This window comes from Erpetoichthys calabaricus, chromosome 8 (assembly GCF_900747795.2).
Source record: "Erpetoichthys calabaricus chromosome 8, fErpCal1.3, whole genome shotgun sequence".
Classification (NCBI taxonomy): Eukaryota; Metazoa; Chordata; class Cladistia; order Polypteriformes; family Polypteridae; genus Erpetoichthys; species Erpetoichthys calabaricus.
In genome coordinates, this window is record NC_041401.2 from 26,286,367 (window position 1) to 26,306,748 (window position 20,382).

General features: G+C 39.0%; 1 protein-coding gene across 2 annotated transcripts in view; it reads left to right on the forward strand.

The window, feature by feature from the left end:
* slc38a11 (solute carrier family 38 member 11) overlaps positions 1–20,382 on the forward strand; it is a 56,371-nt gene that overhangs the window by 26,864 nt on the left and 9,125 nt on the right. For both annotated transcript variants that reach the window (XM_028806378.2, XM_051930915.1), the window contains 4 exons: positions 2,763–2,842; positions 7,760–7,830; positions 11,411–11,572; positions 17,614–17,726. In XM_028806378.2, the coding sequence (XP_028662211.2) occupies positions 2,763–2,842; positions 7,760–7,830; positions 11,411–11,572; positions 17,614–17,726 (426 nt within the window). The remainder of the gene's footprint in view (positions 1–2,762; positions 2,843–7,759; positions 7,831–11,410; positions 11,573–17,613; positions 17,727–20,382) is intronic.

Here is a 20,382-nt window from a genome sequence, read left to right on the forward strand (position 1 = left end):
TAGGCGGTGATACCAGTGACGAGCACCTTGTAGCAGCTGTATTTCATAAAACTCTATATGCAGTGGGTCAGCTGTTAATTGATTTATCAAATAATTTTGACTTGATTTGTCCCTACCGTCAACATTGTTTCCATTACCTGCAAAGACAGAGTGCACTCTATTGATTTACAGAGTAATCACAGCTTCCATTACAATGTACACACCCATACAGCTCACCCTGGCCATAATAGTCCTAGTTAGTATTGCACAAGGACCTCGTACAAACAATGGTGTGTTCTCGATAACATTTGTTAGCAGAGGGAACTAGAGCTGCAAGAGTCATGGTTTGGGGTCACATGGCAGGTCACCTAAGTGATTCATTAGGAGCAGTTTGACCATTGGAGATCTTGTGACCTATGGAATAACCTTTAGTGACCGGTCTGCCTGGTGCCAGTTTTCAATACAACAATATGAAGCCACACTAGTCTGCAGCCTCTGCCAAGTGTCACGTGATGGTTAAGGGTTTAGACTTCAAACCCTGAGGTTGTGAGTTCAAATCCTGTGAACCCGAGCAAATCGCTTAACTTGCCTCTGCTCTAATTGGGGAAAAACAAAAGAAATATAACCACTTGTATCATAAGTGCTGTAAGTCACCTTGGACAAAGGCATCAGCCAAAATAAGTTAATGTAATATAATCTCTCTGGTGCTGCCCGGCCATGCACCCAGACCTGTTTCCAAAAAAGTGTATGCAATACTCTGGACATCTGGTACATTCCACACTGTCCACAAATTGTTGCCTTCCTATAGGTGCTGATGTTGGATGTGGTGTCATGATATTTTCAAATATATATTGTTGTTAATATATTGTGTATTGAAGTGTGTGAATAAATAAACACACACAAAGTGAATTCAGAAAGTATTCAAACCTCTTCACTTTCTTGCACACTCCTGCACAGTAATTGTTGTAGATTTAATTTTAAATTAATACATTTGAAATTTTGCCTATCAATCTCCATTCAATAACCCATAATGACAAAGTGAAAGCATGTTTCAGAAAGGTGTGCAAATCTATAAAAAAACAAAAAACTGGAGTCTCTCAGTCCTAGAAGTATTCAGACCCTTAATTCAGTGCTTTGTAGAAGCCCCTTTGGCAGCAATTACAGTTTCATGTCTTCTTAGGTAAGTCTCTACAAGCTTTGCTTCCCTGGATTTGGCCAGTTTATCCTATTTTTCCTGGCATCTCCTCTCAGGCTTTGTTAGAATGGATTGGAAGTGTCTACAAACTGCTATCTTCAGGTCTCATCAAAGATGATCAATGGGGGTTTAAGGTCTGGGCTTTGGTTGTGCCACTCAAGGACAGTCTGAGACTTGTGCCAAAGTCATTCCAGTGTTGTGCAGAAAGGTGAAGTGTCACCCCACTCTAAGGTCACCTGCACACTGGAGCAGATTTTCTTCAAGGACCACTCTGGTTTTGACTGCATTCTTTCAATTTTGACCAGTCTCGTTGTCTATAGCATGATACAACCATTTCTTTTCTTCACCGTAGGGAAGGCATTAGGCAGTCCGTAAACGGTACCTGGTCATTGCTAGACATAGTGCTTGGAGTTTTGTCCAAAGAGTTCAGTTTCTGTCTCATCAGACTAAAGAATCTTTTTTTCCTCATACTTTCAGAATCCTTTAAATTTGTTTTACTCAAGAGTGCCTACTGTGTGCCCACTCCACCATAATCACCTGATGTTGACATTCCAACATGTTCTCCCAGTTCAGCAGAGGACTTCTTGGATATCTCCCTGACCAAGGCCCTTCTTTCTGCTTAGTGTGACCAAATGGCCATTTTTAGGAAGAGTCCTGGCAGTTCCAAATGTCTTCCATGTCACAGTTATTGAGGCCGCTGTGCTCCTGGCAACAGTCAAAGTTGTACAAACCGTTTTATAACCATGCTCTGATAAATGCCGCAGCACATTTCAATTGTGTAGACCTACAGAGATTTCCTTGGATTTCATGGCATGGCTTTGGTCCTGACATTCACAGGTGTGTGCCTTTCTAAATGATGTCAATTCAATTTATTTGTGCAGGTGGACTCCAATCAAGTTTTAGACACCGCTCAAGGAGAACTAAAAGCAAACGGGATGCACCTGAGCACAATTTGGAGTACCACAGCAAAGGGTCTGAATACTTCTAGAAATGAAAGATTACAGTTTTTGATTTTTTCAAAAATTTGCAAAACTTTCAGAAAACATGATCTCACTTTGTCATTATGGGTTCTTGACCGTAGAATATGGCAAAAATGTTACGTCTAACCATTTAACATTAAATCTGCAACACAGAAAAGTGTGCAAAAACTGAAAGGGGCCTGAAAACTTTCTGTATACACTGTACACATATATTTATAATGTTGCATGCCATGTATACATGTATATGTGTGTCTCTTGTTTGTATTCTATTATTGCTCCTCTTCTGAGGGGAACTGCAAGTAAGAGTTTCATTGTACTACATGCACATTAGAGTTGACCAGAATTTGAACTTAAATCTGAGCCTGATAACATTCTGGTCCTATAACTTGTTCCTTTTATCTGCTTTTTAAATTGCCTTTTTTCTTTCTCAGATTTCTCAGATTAAATGAAAAGTGAAGCCACTGCTTCCGCGAGTAACAGTTTATTATCACTCCTTCACTATGAATTTTAGATTTGTAGATCTGGCTTATAAGTTAATCCAGCGACACGTGTTTATATATTTGAACATGCCTACTGTATAACTATACCTGCCTCTTTTTCCGCCACAGGTTTCTTTTCTTTCTCTCCTGCTTACCTTGGTGATTCTTGTGATTGTGGTGGTGAGAGCTGTGACATTCGGGCCACAAATGTAAGTCGGAAGTAGCTTTATTCTTCAAGCCTTCAAAATCAAACGCATCTCCTTTCAGTAAAACTTGGCATCTTGTGTGCACAGTTGGGATTCTTGTATCAAAATAGAATTCATTGAGGAAATTGACATTTTAGCCTAAACTTCTTTCCCCCACCAAAACTTTTTGATGACATAATTGAAATCTTGCTCATTAACATCTTTAATAAGTTGAAATTGTGAAAATGTAAAAAAAGCACAGCTGACCATTTGGCTGCTCTGGCCATTTGCACACCTTGGCCCAGGGCCATTTGATTTGGCCAAGGGAACCATTGTTGAGTGTCTGCTTTATTCTCCATAGTCTGCATAGATTTTCCTGTAAATAAAGCAGCTAGCTTTTAAATTCATGTTTTTTTCCATTAAGAACATCTTACACCATTTTTCATTATATATTAAAACATCCTTTTTTTGGGGGGGGGGGGGGCATTGTGAATTTGCAAGCACTTGGATTTTTGTAGTTGTGACAGTGGACTGGGGGCCTCATGTATAACGGCGTGCGTAGAACTCACACTATAACATGGCGTAAGCACAAAAGCGGGAATGTGCGTACGCACAGAAAAATCCAGATGCAGGAATCTGTACGCACGCAAACTTTCACGTTCTTCCACTACATAAATCACGATCAGCGTGAAAAGTAACGTACATTCAAAGAATTACGCCTCTTTGAATATGCAAATCAATATAAATAGCCTTCTGTGAAAAGACAATGGGAAAAGCACGGGGGAAAATATAAGAATTTCAGTGAATACCAAGTGGAGGCAAAGGAAAAACGTACTACTTGTTGGTTTAAACAGTGGTATAATCAACAAAAGGAAGCTGATCGAGTGACAGAGTGTCAGAGAAACTCGAAGGCTCAAATTCACAAAGTCGCACAGTGCCCGAAATAAAAAAGAAATCACATATCAAAGTCGCCGTGAAAAAGCGAGTCGTAGCCCACCGTCTGAGTGTCATATGAAAGCTTATTAGGGTACAGACAAAAAAAATAGGCACACAGTGGGGAAAAAAGCACGAAATGTCAACTTTAATCTCGAAATTTCCACTTTAATCACGTAGTTTATTTTGCCATTAAAGTAGAACATCATAAACTTCATCTTAAAATCGTTTAATTTACTAGTTTCTCAAATCCATTGTAATTAAAGTGGCACATTAAATGCTTTGTTCTGTATTTGATCTTCTATGTGCTCTACATGTGTGAATCACTACCTGCTTCTTAAACGGGCTTTCTCTTTCTCCGACAGGACACATAATCCATTACATTCGTGATATTACAGCTCTCTGAATAATTAAATACTGAGATGTATACGTGATATCTTTTTCATGATGATAGGAATGAAAGCATGTTATTAAACATGGGAACACGGTGGCGCAGTGATTGTTTATATCTCACGCAAGAGGCTTGCGGCGCCATGCGCGACCTTCAATGAAATAATTTACTACAGAAGTACTGTCTCTTTCAAACGTACTAACCTCCAATTCCTGTCCTTACTTTTCTTTCTCCAAAAACCCAATCGCCACACAATCAGCTATATAGACGTGAAGCCATCTGTAAGCTTAAAATGCCGATTCTTCAAAACTTTTAAGGAACATTGAAATATCTTCGTAGTACATGTTTAATTATTCTATCCGTCTAGCATTCCAGTGTCGCGTCAGCACCAGCAAGAATATAACGCAATGCAGGAACAATCCCTGAACTAGCTAGCGCTGCAGCACCGTGTCCTCACATGTTTAATTATTAACAATACAGATTATTTAAATGAAGTTAAAGTTGTATCTATAATATAGTCAGCATATTTTGCTGCATTTCATCTTAAAAATGAATACCGTCATCATATGTAAATACGCACTTTATAAAGTGGCGCAGGTTGTGCAATATTATAACTGTAGTGCACGTTTACAGTGAGGTAATTGTACTTATAAGTAAACAGTTCTACAAGGAGCACTTGATGGACTGATTGAGTGCGTTTAGAGTTCTTGGGATGAAACCTTTTCTAAACCGCGAAGTCCGTACTAGGAAGTCTCTAATGTGTTTTGCCGTGGCTCAGGCAGCGTCTGCTTCATGCTGTATACCGATATTTCTCTTTCCGATCAGCTGCTGCTGTGACTCCTTACTCAGATACAATGATATAAATACTCCGAGTGGTACAGTGAAAGTAATATGGAAAAAGATGATCTGCTGTGGCAACCCTTAACGGGAGCATCTGAAAGAAGAAAAAGATGCAGTGAGAGTTACAACGCTAAAGCAGTTATGGTATGTGGAATACTATGGCTATTCCCTGGACCATTATATTGCTGCAGGTTAATTACAATCAGATGCGTTACACTAATAAACAATATGCAGTTAGTTTCAGTGTATTTTATAAAGTCGTGTCAGGAATGTGGAGCTAAGAAAGAAAGGGTGTCCACGCAGGAACAGTAGCACTGCTTTGACGCTGGGTGCCGCCAGTCTGCAAAACCGAGCGGAGAAATTGCGTACGCCAAGGTATGAGTTACCGTGGAAATGTGCATGGCTTTACGCCAAGTTTGGGTTTTATACATCGCGATTTGAGCGTGGAAACGGGAGTACACAACATTTCTGTGCGTATGCACCGTTTATACATGAGGCCCTGGGTCAGGACTGAGACATGAAGTCCAGCAATAAGACGTCCTGCTAGGGTGTGTACTGGTGATGACAGTATTTCTGATAAAACGTTAGTTTAGGTACTGCAAAAATGCATCTATTACTCATTCATTCTTATGTAAGAAGACCTTAACAAAGGCTTCTTCTGGTCTTCATGAGACTTCGAAACATCAGTAGACTGGTTATTCGTCTCTGTGCAGTGTGGCATATTGACATGATGATAAAATGACTTCTTAATATGAAGGATTCACAGGTCTTGTACTAAATACATAATATTAAGAGAAATATCTCCGTTAAGCCCCCTCAGACCACCCCAAAGTTTTGTTAGTAGGAGTCATTGCAGAGATGAAGAAACATTTTATTTTAAGGTGAAGTGGTGGCCATAAGGCTAAGGATCTGCACTGGTAACTGGACAGTTATCAGTTCAAATCCATTTTGGCCAGTAGAGATCCTACTCCATTGGGCCCTTGAGGAAGGCTGTTAACCTGAAAATTGCTCCAGGAGTGCTATACAATGGTTTGAAACTGCACTCTGACCTCCAAATGTAATGCAAAAAGATAATTTCCCCTCCGGGAAAAATTATTAATTATTATTATTGACATGATGATAAAATGACTTCTTAATATGAAGGATTCACAGGTCTTGTACTAATACATAATATTAAGAGAAATATCTCCGTTAAGCCCCCTCAGACCACCCCAAAGTTTTGTTAGTAGGAGTCATTGCAGAGATGAAGAAACATTTTATTTTAAGGTGAAGTGGTGGCCCTAAGGCTAAGGATCTGCACTGGTAACTGGACAGTTATCAGTTCAAATCCATTTTGGCCAGTAGAGATCCTACTCCATTGGGCCCTTGAGGAAGGCTGTTAACCTGAAAATTGCTCCAGGAGTGCTATACAATGGTTGAAACTGCACTCTGACCTCCAAATGTAATGCAAAAAGATAATTTCCCCTCCGGGAAAAATTATTAATTATTATTATTGACATGATGATAAAATGACTTCTTAATATGAAGGATTCACAGGTCTTGTACTAAATACATAATATTAAGAGAAATATCTCCGTTAAGCCCCCTCAGACCACCCCAAAGTTTTGTTAGTAGGAGTCATTGCAGAGATGAAGAAACATTTTATTTTAAGGTGAAGTGGTGGCCCTAAGGCTAAGGATCTGCACTGGTAACTGGACAGTTATCAGTTCAAATCCATTTTGGCCAGTAGAGATCCTACTCCATTGGGCCCTTGAGGAAGGCTGTTAACCTGAAAATTGCTCCAGGAGTGCTATACAATGGTTGAAACTGCACTCTGACCTCCAAATGTAATGCAAAAAGATAATTTCCCCTCCGGGATTAATACCGTGTACCAAAATGTGAGGTAAGATCTAGAAACATAGAGATAGTCAGTTACTGGAATGGTTCATGTTGTCTAAGTCAGAACATAAAATATAATTTAAATTTGAGGAACAGAAAAGAATTTGTGACCAAATATCTTGAACAATAATAGCACTAGGGTTTTATTTATGGTTTGTCACATCCGCAATCTTGGACAACTAGGAAACCTTTATGCAGTCATTGTAATGGCATCACTTCTAGTTGACCTTCCGTGCAGTTGCCTGGCAGCCCTACATAAAAAACATCACAAAATGGTGGTGCCCATGCCGAAGACAAAATGACAGGAAGGCGTATTTCATAATGAACACCTTCAAAAACATCTTAAAACAAAAAAAAAAAAAACCAATCTGACAATTAAATTATTTGGCCATCAAAGCCACCAAAATGATATTTCACTTATCTTTTGAGGCCAAGGAAAGGCTGTAAAAAATTGAAAACATCTTGCTATGTTTATAAATCTCTATAAGTGAAAAGTGCTGCATAAAAATCAACAAAATTACATTGAACTCCACACTCACGGCTCCAAAATCCTAAGACTCTCTGGCTTGTTATTCCCTGGTTTCCTTATTTTTCCCTTCCCATATTCCCAGAACATATATGTGCCAGGTTAATTGACATGGTCTCAGTTGGACTGTGCAGCTGTGCACTAGTGTGCTGTCTGATTAACTGGCACCCCATCTAGGATTGGTACCTGGCTTGGCACGTCAAGATAGTTGCTGGCTCCCTAATGACTTTAATCTGAATTCTGTATATATGTTGGAAAATTAACCAATCGGCATTTTCTTGCCATACATGCTTTTATTTTTTCCATTTACTATTCAATATTGTGTGTTTCACGGTGTCTCCCATCTGTTATTGTCTACATGTATTTCTTTCAGACCTCCAACAGTAGACGCATGGGACTTTGCTAAACCCAGTGCTATCCAGGCAGTTGGTGTCATGTCATTTGGTAAGTGTGGTGTGCATCACTGCTATAGTTCACCACAAATATCCAAGTTTATTTAAAAAAAGGGTTTGTAAAACAGTGGAAGGTCAATGTGTCCTGTTTTTTCATCTTTTTTTTTTCAATTCCAGTCCAACTTCTATAAATCAGAATAACACATTACATGTAGACCTAAGAATATTATACAATGGGGGGCACTTTGATATGAATACGTGCAGATGTATTTCTTTCATATTTCTAAATAAAGACCACTAAAATATTTTCCCTACCATTTTCTTAATAAGAAATTCTACACCTTAACTTACTGGTAGTTTTATATGAATAGCAGGATGGAACAGTGGTCAGCAATGGTGCCACTAACCCCAGAAATCTTGGGTTTAAACCTGGCCTAAATAATGTCTCCCTGGACTTGGCACGTTCTCCTCATGTCCTTGTCACTTTTCTCCTTATATTCCAGTTTCCTGACACATCCCAAAGTGCTAGTACACTATAGATTATTTGTGACGTATATTGACATACATATGAGTGCATGTACAGTATGTGGGATGTCTATTCCAGGGTTAGTTTCTGCATTGTCCCTGTCTCCCCATGACCAACCAACGAAACAAAAAAGATCCTGAAAATGGATTAATGACATATTTACTTTGTACCATAAATAAATCCTGCTGCTTTTACCTCTTGTTAGTAAAGGAGTGACCACTTGAGTGTACAGAATAATGCTAAGAAAACCCAAAATATTTAAAACATGATGTTTTGTTTACTTTCTCACATAATACATTCTCAAACCCTCTTAGTCCAATTCAGTATTATGGGGAGCCGGAGTGTATCCTAGCAGCACTGGGCATAGAGTACAAGAAGAACTTTCAGCCTCCATACAGTAAAACCTGGCACCAAGTAGATTAGTCTTCTCAGGTCCTTATTCTTGACAGTCCAGTGGGTTTTTGTAACCCATTTTCACATCTCTCAGTGTTGCACAGTTTCTTGTTCTCTCTTTCACACTGTTCAGACCCAAGTCTTTTTGTCCTCCTGCCAGCGAGATATTGCCCAAAATGCCTCATGTCTCTTAACGGGCTAGATGTTGTGACACCTTAGAAATAAGAAATGGGTGCTCACAAGAGTCTTTTTGAGAATATCCCAAGTTTACATACTGAGCATTTCATGATGCTATGTTCTGTCGAATGACAAAAAGGCATCCTGCTATGCCTCCAAGGCCTTACTCTCTCTGTTGGGGGTTCATACATCCTTGGTATGGGCTTGTGCATTGGCATCTAGCATTCTAATAACCACTGCCCATCCTTTTCTCTCTGTCATATACCCCAGAGGATTTACTTCCAGGGCACTATTCATAATGATAGCATATATTGACGACTGGTGGTTTGGCTTTTTTTTTTTTTTTTTTTGTATGTATGAAACAAACAGATGTAAAATTAAGTTTTCTGCCTGCCTCCCACATATATTCATTTTGAACAGCAGATACTTTGCATCAGCCAAGGAAGTAGTGGAGAGAAAGCTATTGGAAGTTTTTTCTGAGAAACGTTTGACTTTATCTCAAGAAAAATAAGTCAAGTTGGACTTGCATTATTCAGTTTTCTCAAATGTTACAACATTGGGAATTTAGGTGATTTTTCATACTTAATAAGTCATTTGTCCTGATAACCAGTCAGAGGCAGACCCATACTGTGTAATTTTACTGTCTCATAAAAGGTTGGAGGTCTCTTGAATAATCTCATACAAGCAGTGTCAGTGCTGGGTTATTTTGCACCCTAGGCCAAGCTTATTAGTGCGCCAAATGACTGTTCGTTTCCCCCCCCCCCCCCCCCCCCAATGATCTGCGCCTTAAACAAATGCATAATTCACCTTAGTGGTGGCGCCGGCCATGCATAGAAGACTGCGTGATAAGACCATTGGGTTAGACTTGCAGTGCCCGTTCAATTTGACACTGTGAGGAATCTGTTTTTAGCCTCTGTTGGCTATCTGAAGCTAAGCTTGAATAGCCTGTAACTTATGCCTAGCAGACTATGTTACTTATGCTTATCTGGTTAAAGCACAAACCTGCAATGCTACCAGGAATTCTAAGATGCAGGGCAATGTCTTTGAAGACTTGATTGTGACGTAGTGCATTGTTTTCTTGCCACAACTCAACCAATTTGTCCTCGTGCATCCACGAACGCCTTGCAGCCATGCTTACAAAAGCATAACCGTAGAGTCGATGCCTGATTGGTCAATGAAAATTGACATGTAGGATTGGACCATGTGACTTCTCACACCTGACAAACTCAAGGCAGCAGTGCCTGTAAAGTGCTGGGATCAGGAAAAAATGTGGCTTATACTTTTGAAAATAGCAACTTTATGATCTTCGATGACTTTCTTGCAATTGAGTGCCACTTTGAAAAACCGCTCGAAACTTGAAACTCTGAATACAATTGCGTAGTTTATATCCACCCTTACATGACTGACGGCCTGATGCTCACTCTCTGTTCTAAGCCGCTCCATTATGTGCCTCTGAGAAAAGCTAATTGGTCCATCAATGCCACTACCTATAACACCAACAACATTTCTTTCTGTAACGCATCTTCATATAAATGATGTAGCTCAAAGTGCTTTACAGGATGAAGAAAGAGAAAAAATTAAAATTCGGCAATATTAATTAGCATAGACTAAAAGTAAGGTCCGATGGCCAGGGAGGACAGAAAAAACAAAAATTCCAGATGGCTGGAGAGAAAAAAGATAAAATCTGCAGGGGTTCTGAGGCCATGAGACCGCCCAGCCCCCTCTAGGCAACATTACACTATAACATTACAAATAAGTTCCCCAATTGATGGCTGCTCCATTAAGGTATGGCATTAAGCATAGAGATATTTAGCACAGGTTTGTGAAAAAGATAAAGGTTTGAAATGGATGAAAAAAATACTCACGTATAAGTCAGGTCTTGAAACCCGAAAAATCGATCATAAAATCAGACCCCAACTTATATGCCCGTTAAAAAATGAAAGTAAAATTTTTTTTTTTTTTTTACATTTTCTTGCCCCCTCCAATCTCGCATCAGTTTCTCAGACGCATCGAAGTTTGTTGCAGCAGCGCAGGTTCCAATTTATTTCGCTACTTCAACGACGTTTACTTTAAAACCAGCTTCATATTTTCTTCTGATCGAACGCTCCATCGTAGATAAGGGATACTCTTACGATAAAGGTGTAGGAGGGTTTGAGATACACAAAACAGTGCAAATGTCACTTTGAAATAGTTTGGGTATTACTGTGTGGTCACGTAGACACAATACATAGGGAAAAAAAGGCTGTGTGCTCCGTGGTTACTCTCTCAGGTGGACGTTAGCATATCATGATCTCTTGGACCAATAGCGTGAGTTTTCCGCATTTGACTTAGACGACCGACATTATAAAATACCAGAAATTATACAGTATAACCAAGCCCTGACTTATCCGCAGGAGAACTTATCTGCGAGTATATACGATATTTCAAACTTGTATGACTTTCATGACTATAACACACCAACATAGCCCATGAAGTGATATTTGTGTGAAATATGTTTTTTAAAATATTTATGTCTGCTTTCCTTTTGTTGTTACAGCTTTTATATGTCACCACAACAGCTTTTTGATCTATGGCTCACTGAGAGATCCCACAATGCAAAACTGGTCCAATATTACCCACGTGTCGGTATCCTTTGCACTTCTGGTTAGTTTAGTTTTTGCTGGCTGTGGATATTCTACTTTCACCGGATATACACAAGGTAAGCTTTTTCTTTTATTTTCATTTTTTATATGAACCCTATAATTCTGAAATCCAAATGTTATGCTGATTTTGTGCTTATTATAGCACAGGTGGAGTTTTATACAAAATGCAGATTATTCTTAGTTTTTCTTTTTAATTTCTTAAAACTACTTAAAGTGTCAATGGTGAATTTCTACATTTGCACTAACCTAACATTTTGAGTGTTTACATGCACTTCAATATCCTGTTTCTAAAATGCCATGTAAACCCTTATTCCAGTTAGAAAAATCAAATTATTGGCCTTTGAGAGATCTGATTAACAGAGGTAGATTGTTTTTTTTCATGAATAGCCTGATTATGTGACCACGTAAACCCATTACCAGGTTACTTTTAAGGAGTTTGTATTCCTTTGCACTTTGTCAGCCTGCGCATGGATTTGCTTTGCACGCACTTTCGGTAGCCACAGACAGTAGCATTATTTGTTATGCTGGCTGAAATACTCTGTCTCATTTATTTCAGAAATCACTAAATTTATGTTGATGAGCTGAGCATGCAGTGCTAATCTCTGCAGCACAGTTTCGAGAACAGTAGGGTAACCAGGTTAAAGTGGCATGTGTTAGGTAGTCCAGTTTACTTTTTAAAATAACAAGTAACTTAACGCATATCTTCCTGATATAAAAATACTTCAATATTATTAGTAGTTTACCCGCACTGGGTATAAATCCTGAAGCCCACATAGCAGTATGCCGTTCCTTTGCAGGACGTAATCGCACAAACAAGCAGAAAAGAATTTGCTGCATGCAATCCGGTAGCAGAAACCTGCAAGTAAAGCATCAGTTTGACTAAGTAGATTTATAGAACACAAGAAAATGATCACAGGCCTGATGCTTATTTTCAGATTCACGGTGGCTGATGATGACATTTTACTACTTTTTGCGTACTTAAAGACGTTGGAGCAGCTCAGCGTAATGTTACTGATTAATAGTCTGTTCACAAGTTTGTCATTCTCAAAAAAACACGATTATGTGATACTTCCATGCTATTGCCTAATTCTGGTCATATCTGGGCCCACCGTGTATGGTTAAAAATAATAATAATAATAACACCACCCTACAAGCAAAAATAAACAGATTGTAAGATTACTACCACCATGCAATAAAACGTGTTATGGCATTAATTAATTTGCTTACCTAACCTCTTTTGAGCTCTGCTAAAGAGCAGAAATGTGCATAGTTTATTCCCATGCTCTCGATACTTTGGAAATGTGAAACTGTGCCGGAAAGTCATTACAGAATAATTTGACAAGTCCAGCATTTCTTAGTCATGTAATCTGACAGCAACGAGTTCAGCACCTGTGGTAGTCAGGCTTGACATCTCCTGTAACTAGAAGTTGTGTATTGTGACATCAGCTTAATGAGCTACCATGATGCAGGGTGGGGAGCTGTGGAGAGGCCTTGTGTAATTATAATTTAGAGGATTGAACGTGTCAAGTCTATTTTTGGAAACTTAAACAGTACTTGGCACAAAAGCATAGCATACTGGCATCCACTTAATCCAATTTAGTGTCACTGGGAGCTGAAACCTAAATAAGCAGTATTTGGCATAAGGTGAGAAAATATTGTTTCCTTAAAACTGTGCACCCTGAGGCACTTCTCTCCCCTTTCCACTCTCCAGTTCAGGATTTCCTTTTATAAATATTGTGTCATTTTAGGCGGTTGCGTGGAAACATTTTTAAAAAGTGAAACACAATCGTGATCTTCACAATTCAAGACTCCAGACATGTACTGCACAAGTGACAAGTGTAAGCCAACCACGCATTTACTTCGCCATTCTTTGGAAATGAACAACAGTAATGCAGGCAGCCGGTTGTGTTTGGTTACTAGCAAATAAAGTTATAACCCCAGGAAAAATCCCCGTGGTTAATTAAAGCCTCCCCTCACTCTCGCGGTCTCTTTTACCAGCCTGGCAGCCTTTTTATTGCTGACGCTCTGTTTTCTAAAACCACGGCTGGTCCTTGTTCATCTGCTCTTCTTACCAAGCTGTTTTCTCCTCTGTTTTTGTAAACCCGCAGCAGGGAGATACTGACAAAGCAGAAGTGTAAATGATGTACAGTCACCAGTTAATAAGGTGTGGAGTTTAGCCTATTTGTTTAATAACTGCTTCTGACGTCAGAAGGCGAGTCATCGGGGATTTCCAGCCTTGCCATTTTTCCAATAGAATCTCTTCAGGGATGTAGGCTGGGCGGCGAGCACAACATTAAAGCTGTTTTACAAGTGCTTTTTAAAAGCGGCATCCTTTACAGAAAGAGGGACGCTTTTGTTTTACACAATGGAGAAAGCTATTAATGCATTTTCAATTATTGTAACCTAATCACATTACTGCTCAATTACTCTTAGGGACTTCAACCCACAACGTCAAGTGGACCTTTGTATTTCCAAAAGTGAAAACTAGGCATATTAAGGCTCTGTGGGTATGGCTGAACCCTTACAAATGCTGGGGTGGCTTAAAAATATTCTAGAACAGACCTGAGACTTATGGGAACATGACATCTGTCGGTGATAACATTTTAGATTTTTCTGTGTGCACTTTTAAAAGTTGAGGAGAGCGGCTCCTGGGCAAGTAACTTGGTCGTCTGATTTTATCAAGTTCTGTTAGATATCCAAACCCCAACCTCATTAATACTTGGTAACATCGCAGTGAGTCGTGCCATCCAACATGGACCAGAAATTGTACACCAAAGACCTACTGCTGTGACACAGTGCTAACTTTGCACAAGTTATTAAATCAGTCTTCTCATGTTCATAGAATGCCTTTTTTATTGTCACTATACACATGTACAATGAGATTAAAAGCAACTCCTCCAGTGCAAACATATATGTAAAACACAACAAATAAGTAAACAAATGGTGCAAAAAGTTGCAAAAAAAGTTCTGCAACGCTATATACATATGGAAAGAATAAATAACTATTGGGTTATTGCACATTATTTAAATATACAGTGGTTAGTAAGATGGGGTCCTGATGTTAAATATTCTGAGGTATGTTTTGTGGAAATAAAATAAAACATTTTACGGAGGACACAAAGAAATGTAGATGTCGTGATCTTGCTTGAGTTTAGAAAAGCACAACTGTAAAAACACTTCCAAGGTTCCCCACTAGAGGAAGAAATCGCCGTCGAAATACCCCAATTAGGAACCCAAAGGGATGAGACAAATGCTGATAAAATAAATAGGTTTATTTTAGCAAAAACAGGCTGTGCAAGCCCCAAAGTTCCAAAGAGCACAAGGAATACGCCTGAAAAGGCAAGGCGATACACAGTAAACAAAGTCCCAATACAGAATCCAAAAATCAAGGGTGAAAACAGAGCAGAGGTTCAAAAATAATAATAAACACAGCCCCATTCTAAAGTACAGAGGCAAGAGTCCCAAAGTGAAATCCAAAGAAGAAGCTGAAAAACAAAGCAAAGAGTTGAAAATCAAGAAAACACAAGCAAGAGCAATAGCATCAGCAAAGCACAGAAACTCTCCAAAACTCTCCATTTCCTAGAGCAGGGGTGTCGAACTCCGGGCCTTGAGGGCCGCAGTGGCTGCAGGTTTTCATTCTAACCCTTTTCCTGATCTGTGACCAGTTTTCATTGCTAATTAACTCCTTTTCCTTTCCTTTCAATATCCCCATTTTTAAGAATTCAGTGCTCTGAATTGATTCATTCCTTCATTAAATGGCAGTCAAACAGAAGTGAGATGTAAAACGAGCCAACAGATGGCCAGCTAAATTGGGGCTTCAAACTCCAACCAGTTTCACTCCAACCAATCTCGTAATGAGAAGCCAGTTCTTGCTGTTAATTAAACCCGTTATTTAATTCCAAGGCTTGTTGCTGCTGTCATTCTGCCACAGCAGACATTTCCAACACTGTTGATTTTCTGTTTTGGTGACCTGAGAGATCAACCGTACTGAGACCATTCACTTTCTTTATTTTCAGATATTGTGTGATGGGCACAGGTGAACTGGTCATGTGATGGCTCGTTTTGTGTCTCATTATTGTTTGGCTGCTAATTAAGGAAAAAGAGACAACTAAGGGGCCTGAGTCAAGTTAATTAAAACTAAAGAAAAAGAAGGTAATTAGCAGCCAAAACTGGTCACTAATGAAGAAGATGGTTAAAATGAAAACCTGCAGCCACTGCGGCCCTCCAGGACCGGAGTTCAACACCTGCGCCCTAGCGCATTTGATAAACTGCAAGGTACTACTGGAGGCTCTCCCTTAAATAAGGTAAAGGCCGTTCCTGGTGGTGATTGGCAGGTGGCCCCACCCCTTGGGGAGCCACCCATAAAACACCTAGGCCAAATATTAATACAAACAAATGATATAAAATTAAACAAAACGGACAAGAAACACAACTGTAAACACCAGGCAGGGAGGAAAATACTGGTTGAAACAAGACAGTGGACTCCATCCACGTTAATGTAATGTTATTCAAATATTTTAAAGGCTAGGGTAAAAACAGCCCATTTGATGCATTTCAGTGAAGGTTATCACTATGTTCAGTGTGTCTTTGTAATGATGCAGCAACACAAAAATAGAAAAATGGGGTGAAAAAGCCTCAAACAGTTTGACCAGGTCACTGCTCAGCGTCACCCCAGGCAACCTGACTCAAACTCCAGGGCTCAAAAATCCAATGGGGAGAAAGAGAGAAAAACCCGTAAAACAATCAGTGGCCAAGTAAAAACAAGCAATTTCCTTAAATGTAAAAAAAATTGATGACAAAAAGATGATGTACATACCAAAGAAACAAAAATAGGTAAACAATATCAAGGAAACCAATGTAGACACTGTGCTACAGGGGTCAAAACCAAAAAATCGAAACAAGAATCATCAATTGGAAAAATCGGGAATGAGAACCAGAAAAAAGAAAAAATGGATATGTGTAAAAAGGTAAACAACCCCCAATTTGTAACCCAGTAAACTGTAATCCCAGAACACAATCAATAAAGACCAGAAAGAACTACAAAGAAATGCAATTCTCCCAGCACCCCTACATAAGCTCAATGATCCACTGCTGAGACCCCTCTCTCTGACTGAATGTGCAGGAAATTGAGTCAGGTTGTACAGAAATAAATGAAAAAACAACATAACAAATTACTTAAAACATGAAAGTATTTTTTCAAAAATGAAAAATACAATAAAACAGAAAATAAATACAACTTTGGGAAAAATCCCTTGCTCTACCACAACAGTATCATTTTGATTGGCTTATGATTTCATTTTTTTTTTTCTTTTCAACAGTTCCATGGCCTCTAAATTTTAAATATGGTATTCATGGTTTCGGAGGCCATGGAATCTAGTGGTTATATATTTTTTTTTTCTTTCCTTGTGTTTTTAACATTATTAAAAATGGTTCCCGATCTCTTACAATTCCACCTAATTTTCTGTATGGACACTGCCATGTTGAAGACTGGTTGATAGGACTCCACTCCTCATTGCTGGGATGCAGCTCCTATAGATGCTGTGCTTTGAAAGCTGGCATATTACGTTCTTGGCCTTCCAAGATTGCATTCTTAAAAGAAAAAACCTTTTGCGTCATGTTGTACAATTAGTTTTGAATTAATTGGTTACATTTTTTTTCTTTGTGCCGTTGATTACAATTTACATCTCAAGTTTCTTGATTCTGGTTGTGTGAGATTTTTTTTTTTTTGTCTTATGACTGCTGTGTTCTTAGACTACGATTCTGACTGCACTCCCTGAGCTTTATTATTTATTTGTTGTGTTCCCAATTATGACCGCTTGTGAATTTTGCCATCAATCTTAAAGCTGGTTTCTCCTGGCACAAGCAATAAACTTAGACTAAACCGACTACGAAGAGTGACAATGCTCCGAATTATACAAGGCTCTTTAACCATTGTTAAAAATGAAGACTAGCAGCAATGATGGGTCATCCAGCAGTGAGTTTGGAATCCCTGACCTATGATTGCATGCATCACGTTAGATGTCTCTAGTGTCGCTGATGCTCAATTAGTAGGACTTTTAACAATAAACATTTTGTCTGTGATGTGTGTTCATTTTAGGAGACATATTTGAAAATTATTGTAAAAATGATGACCTGGCAACATTTGGAAGACTGTGTTATGCAGTGAGCATTGTCCTGACTTTTCCTATTGAATGCTTTGTGACAAGGGAGGTAAGTTTACTTTCCTCTGTTAAGTGGCTTTGCTTTGTGTTAGAACACTGTAAATGCAACGTGAATTATATCATGGAGCTTGGCAGATGGTTGCCATGTCTGTCTTTTTTTTTTTTTTTATTCCCCCCTTAACTTTCTTCGTATGTAGCAAAGTAGAAAAAACGGATTTACACATCTTAGGTACAACTGAACACAATGTGACCATTTCCAGCCTGATAGTTGCAATATGTGTGCACCTCTGACATGCATAGCATCAGAATGGATTAATCTGTTAATTTTTCAGGTGTCTTGCAATCCTGAAATGCTGGACCCATCTGATAATAAACATAATCCATGACTCCCAACAAACTTTAAGGGAGCCTTCACCTTCTAAGAGTTAGGAAATACATGAAACCCTGTGAAATAATAATAATACCGAAAGATTTTATTACTATTTACAAGGTGTTTCTGTCTTCCTAGTGGAAGAAGGAAGCACACAGCATCTGCACAGATGGATCAGAAACAAAAAAGATGCGCCAGCTGGAATGAGCTAATCCCACACGGACAATCAGTACCCCGAGGAGTGGAATTCTGAAAGCACAATATTTTTTTTTTTCTTGTTGCTAATTTGGAGCCATCTGTTGCATTTTATTTATGGTTATTGTTCATATGGTGTCTTTCATTGTTTGAGGCACAGTGGTTTGCACTGCTGACTCACAGCTCGAGTCACATTTTCGCCACACTAATTAGTCTGGCATACTTGATAGATTCTTGTCCGGCCCTTGGGGCACTTAAAGACCACTGCACCTTTATAATACATTCAAAACTAGTTCAGTTCCTACTTCCCCACTCACGTTAATACATTTCATTGAGTTTGGTGAAACATTTTTTCAATTTTGCTGAACTCAAAGTGAAATGAACGGAGTGGTGTTCGCGTATCATTAGTAGAGATTTTCATTGTGTTCGACCAATCTTTAGTAGAGATTTTTAACATAAAATAGGGTCTGTAGTTTTTTATTTTAAGTAAACATCAATAAATCCATATAAACAGTCCTACACCAGCCATCTGTCCCACTATAGCCATGTTGCATTGCACTATAGCACAGGCGAGCATCTGTGTTTCCTTTGGAATACAAGGATGACCTGGCAGTGGATCCACTAATGGTGACAAGATATGCGCTAGAAAGACCTGATGGAATATAAAGAAGATGAACTTTATCAAAATAGCAGTGACATCAAGTGCCACCACAGGAAATGAAAAGATAAAGAAAATGAGAAGATTAAGTAAGAGTTGATTGAAGCAGCAATAAATTACTTTTAAACATTTAAAACATAAAATAAGATAATCTGAAGAGTGTTCACGGCACCTCTGAGGGTGTGCTGTGTTTTATGCATTTCCCTTATTAAATAATAATTATTGTTATTATTTGAAAACTGTTTGACACTAAGGCTCAGCCTCCTGTGCTTTATTTTTCCCATGTAATTATAGAAAAGAATGAATTTTTTGATCAAAATGTACACAGTGAGGTAGTGGGGAAAAAATGAACACCGCTAAAACTGATCTGCAATGAAGATGCTAGTAAAGCAATATGACTGGCCTCATTATTTGCATGTTATAAAAACATAACATTTTTAGGTAATATTAGGTCAAATCAACACCCACCTTAGTAATGTTTACAGTATACAGTGGTACCTCTGGTCACGACTGTAATTCGTTCCAAAACTCTGGTTGTGACCTGAACGTAATTTCCCCATAAGATTGTATGTGAATACAATTAATCCGTTCTAGACCGTACGAACTGTATGTAAATATATACAGTAGAGTCTCGCTTATCCAACCTTCGCTGATCTAACATTCTGTATTATCCGATGTCCCACCGCAAAAAAAAAACCAAAAAAAAAATGCATCAATCGGCAACAAGAACTGCAAGTTGCAAGCGTGAGCGTAGTCTATTTTTTGTTGCTAAGTTCATTTTTTCAGTAAATTTTTTCTGTTGTTTTGTTGTAAAACATGATTACAGTGGATTATGTGGCTGGCCCTCTCTGGCGTGCGTGTCTCATGCGCGTGCGTGTGTGTGTGTGCATGCAAGTGTGTGTGCGTCTCTCTCGTGTGTGTGTGTGTGCGTGTGCGCATGTCTCTCTCTCTGTCGCGTGCATCTCTCTTCCGCATGTGCGTGCGTGCGTCTCTCTCGTGTGCGCGAGCGCGTCTTTCTCTTGCGCGTGTTTCTCTTTCTCTCGCACGTGTGCATGTGTCTCTCTCTCTCTTGCACGTGCATGTGTCTATCTGTGTCTCTCTCTCTAACGCTCCACAGGGAATGCACAATGACAGACTGAACACGTGCGGAAATCATCGGCGCGCACAAACCAAAAGGGAAACTGGCTTGTTCCTATACGGAGTGTGTGGTCGTGCACAGAGGCAAAAGTTTGGCGAACGTTTTGGTCATAACCCGATTTGTATGTGTTCAGAGATGTTCGTGAACTGAGGTTCCACTGTATTAGGCTCGTAATATGTAAAATTATAACATAGTTTGATGTTTAATAGGCTTTTTCTTAACACCTCCCATTATCTGACATTTTCGCTTATCCGACGTTCTGCCGGCCCATTTATGTCGGATAAGCGAGACTCTACTGTATATATATTTTTTTTAAGCTCAAAAATAATTAATTATAACATAGA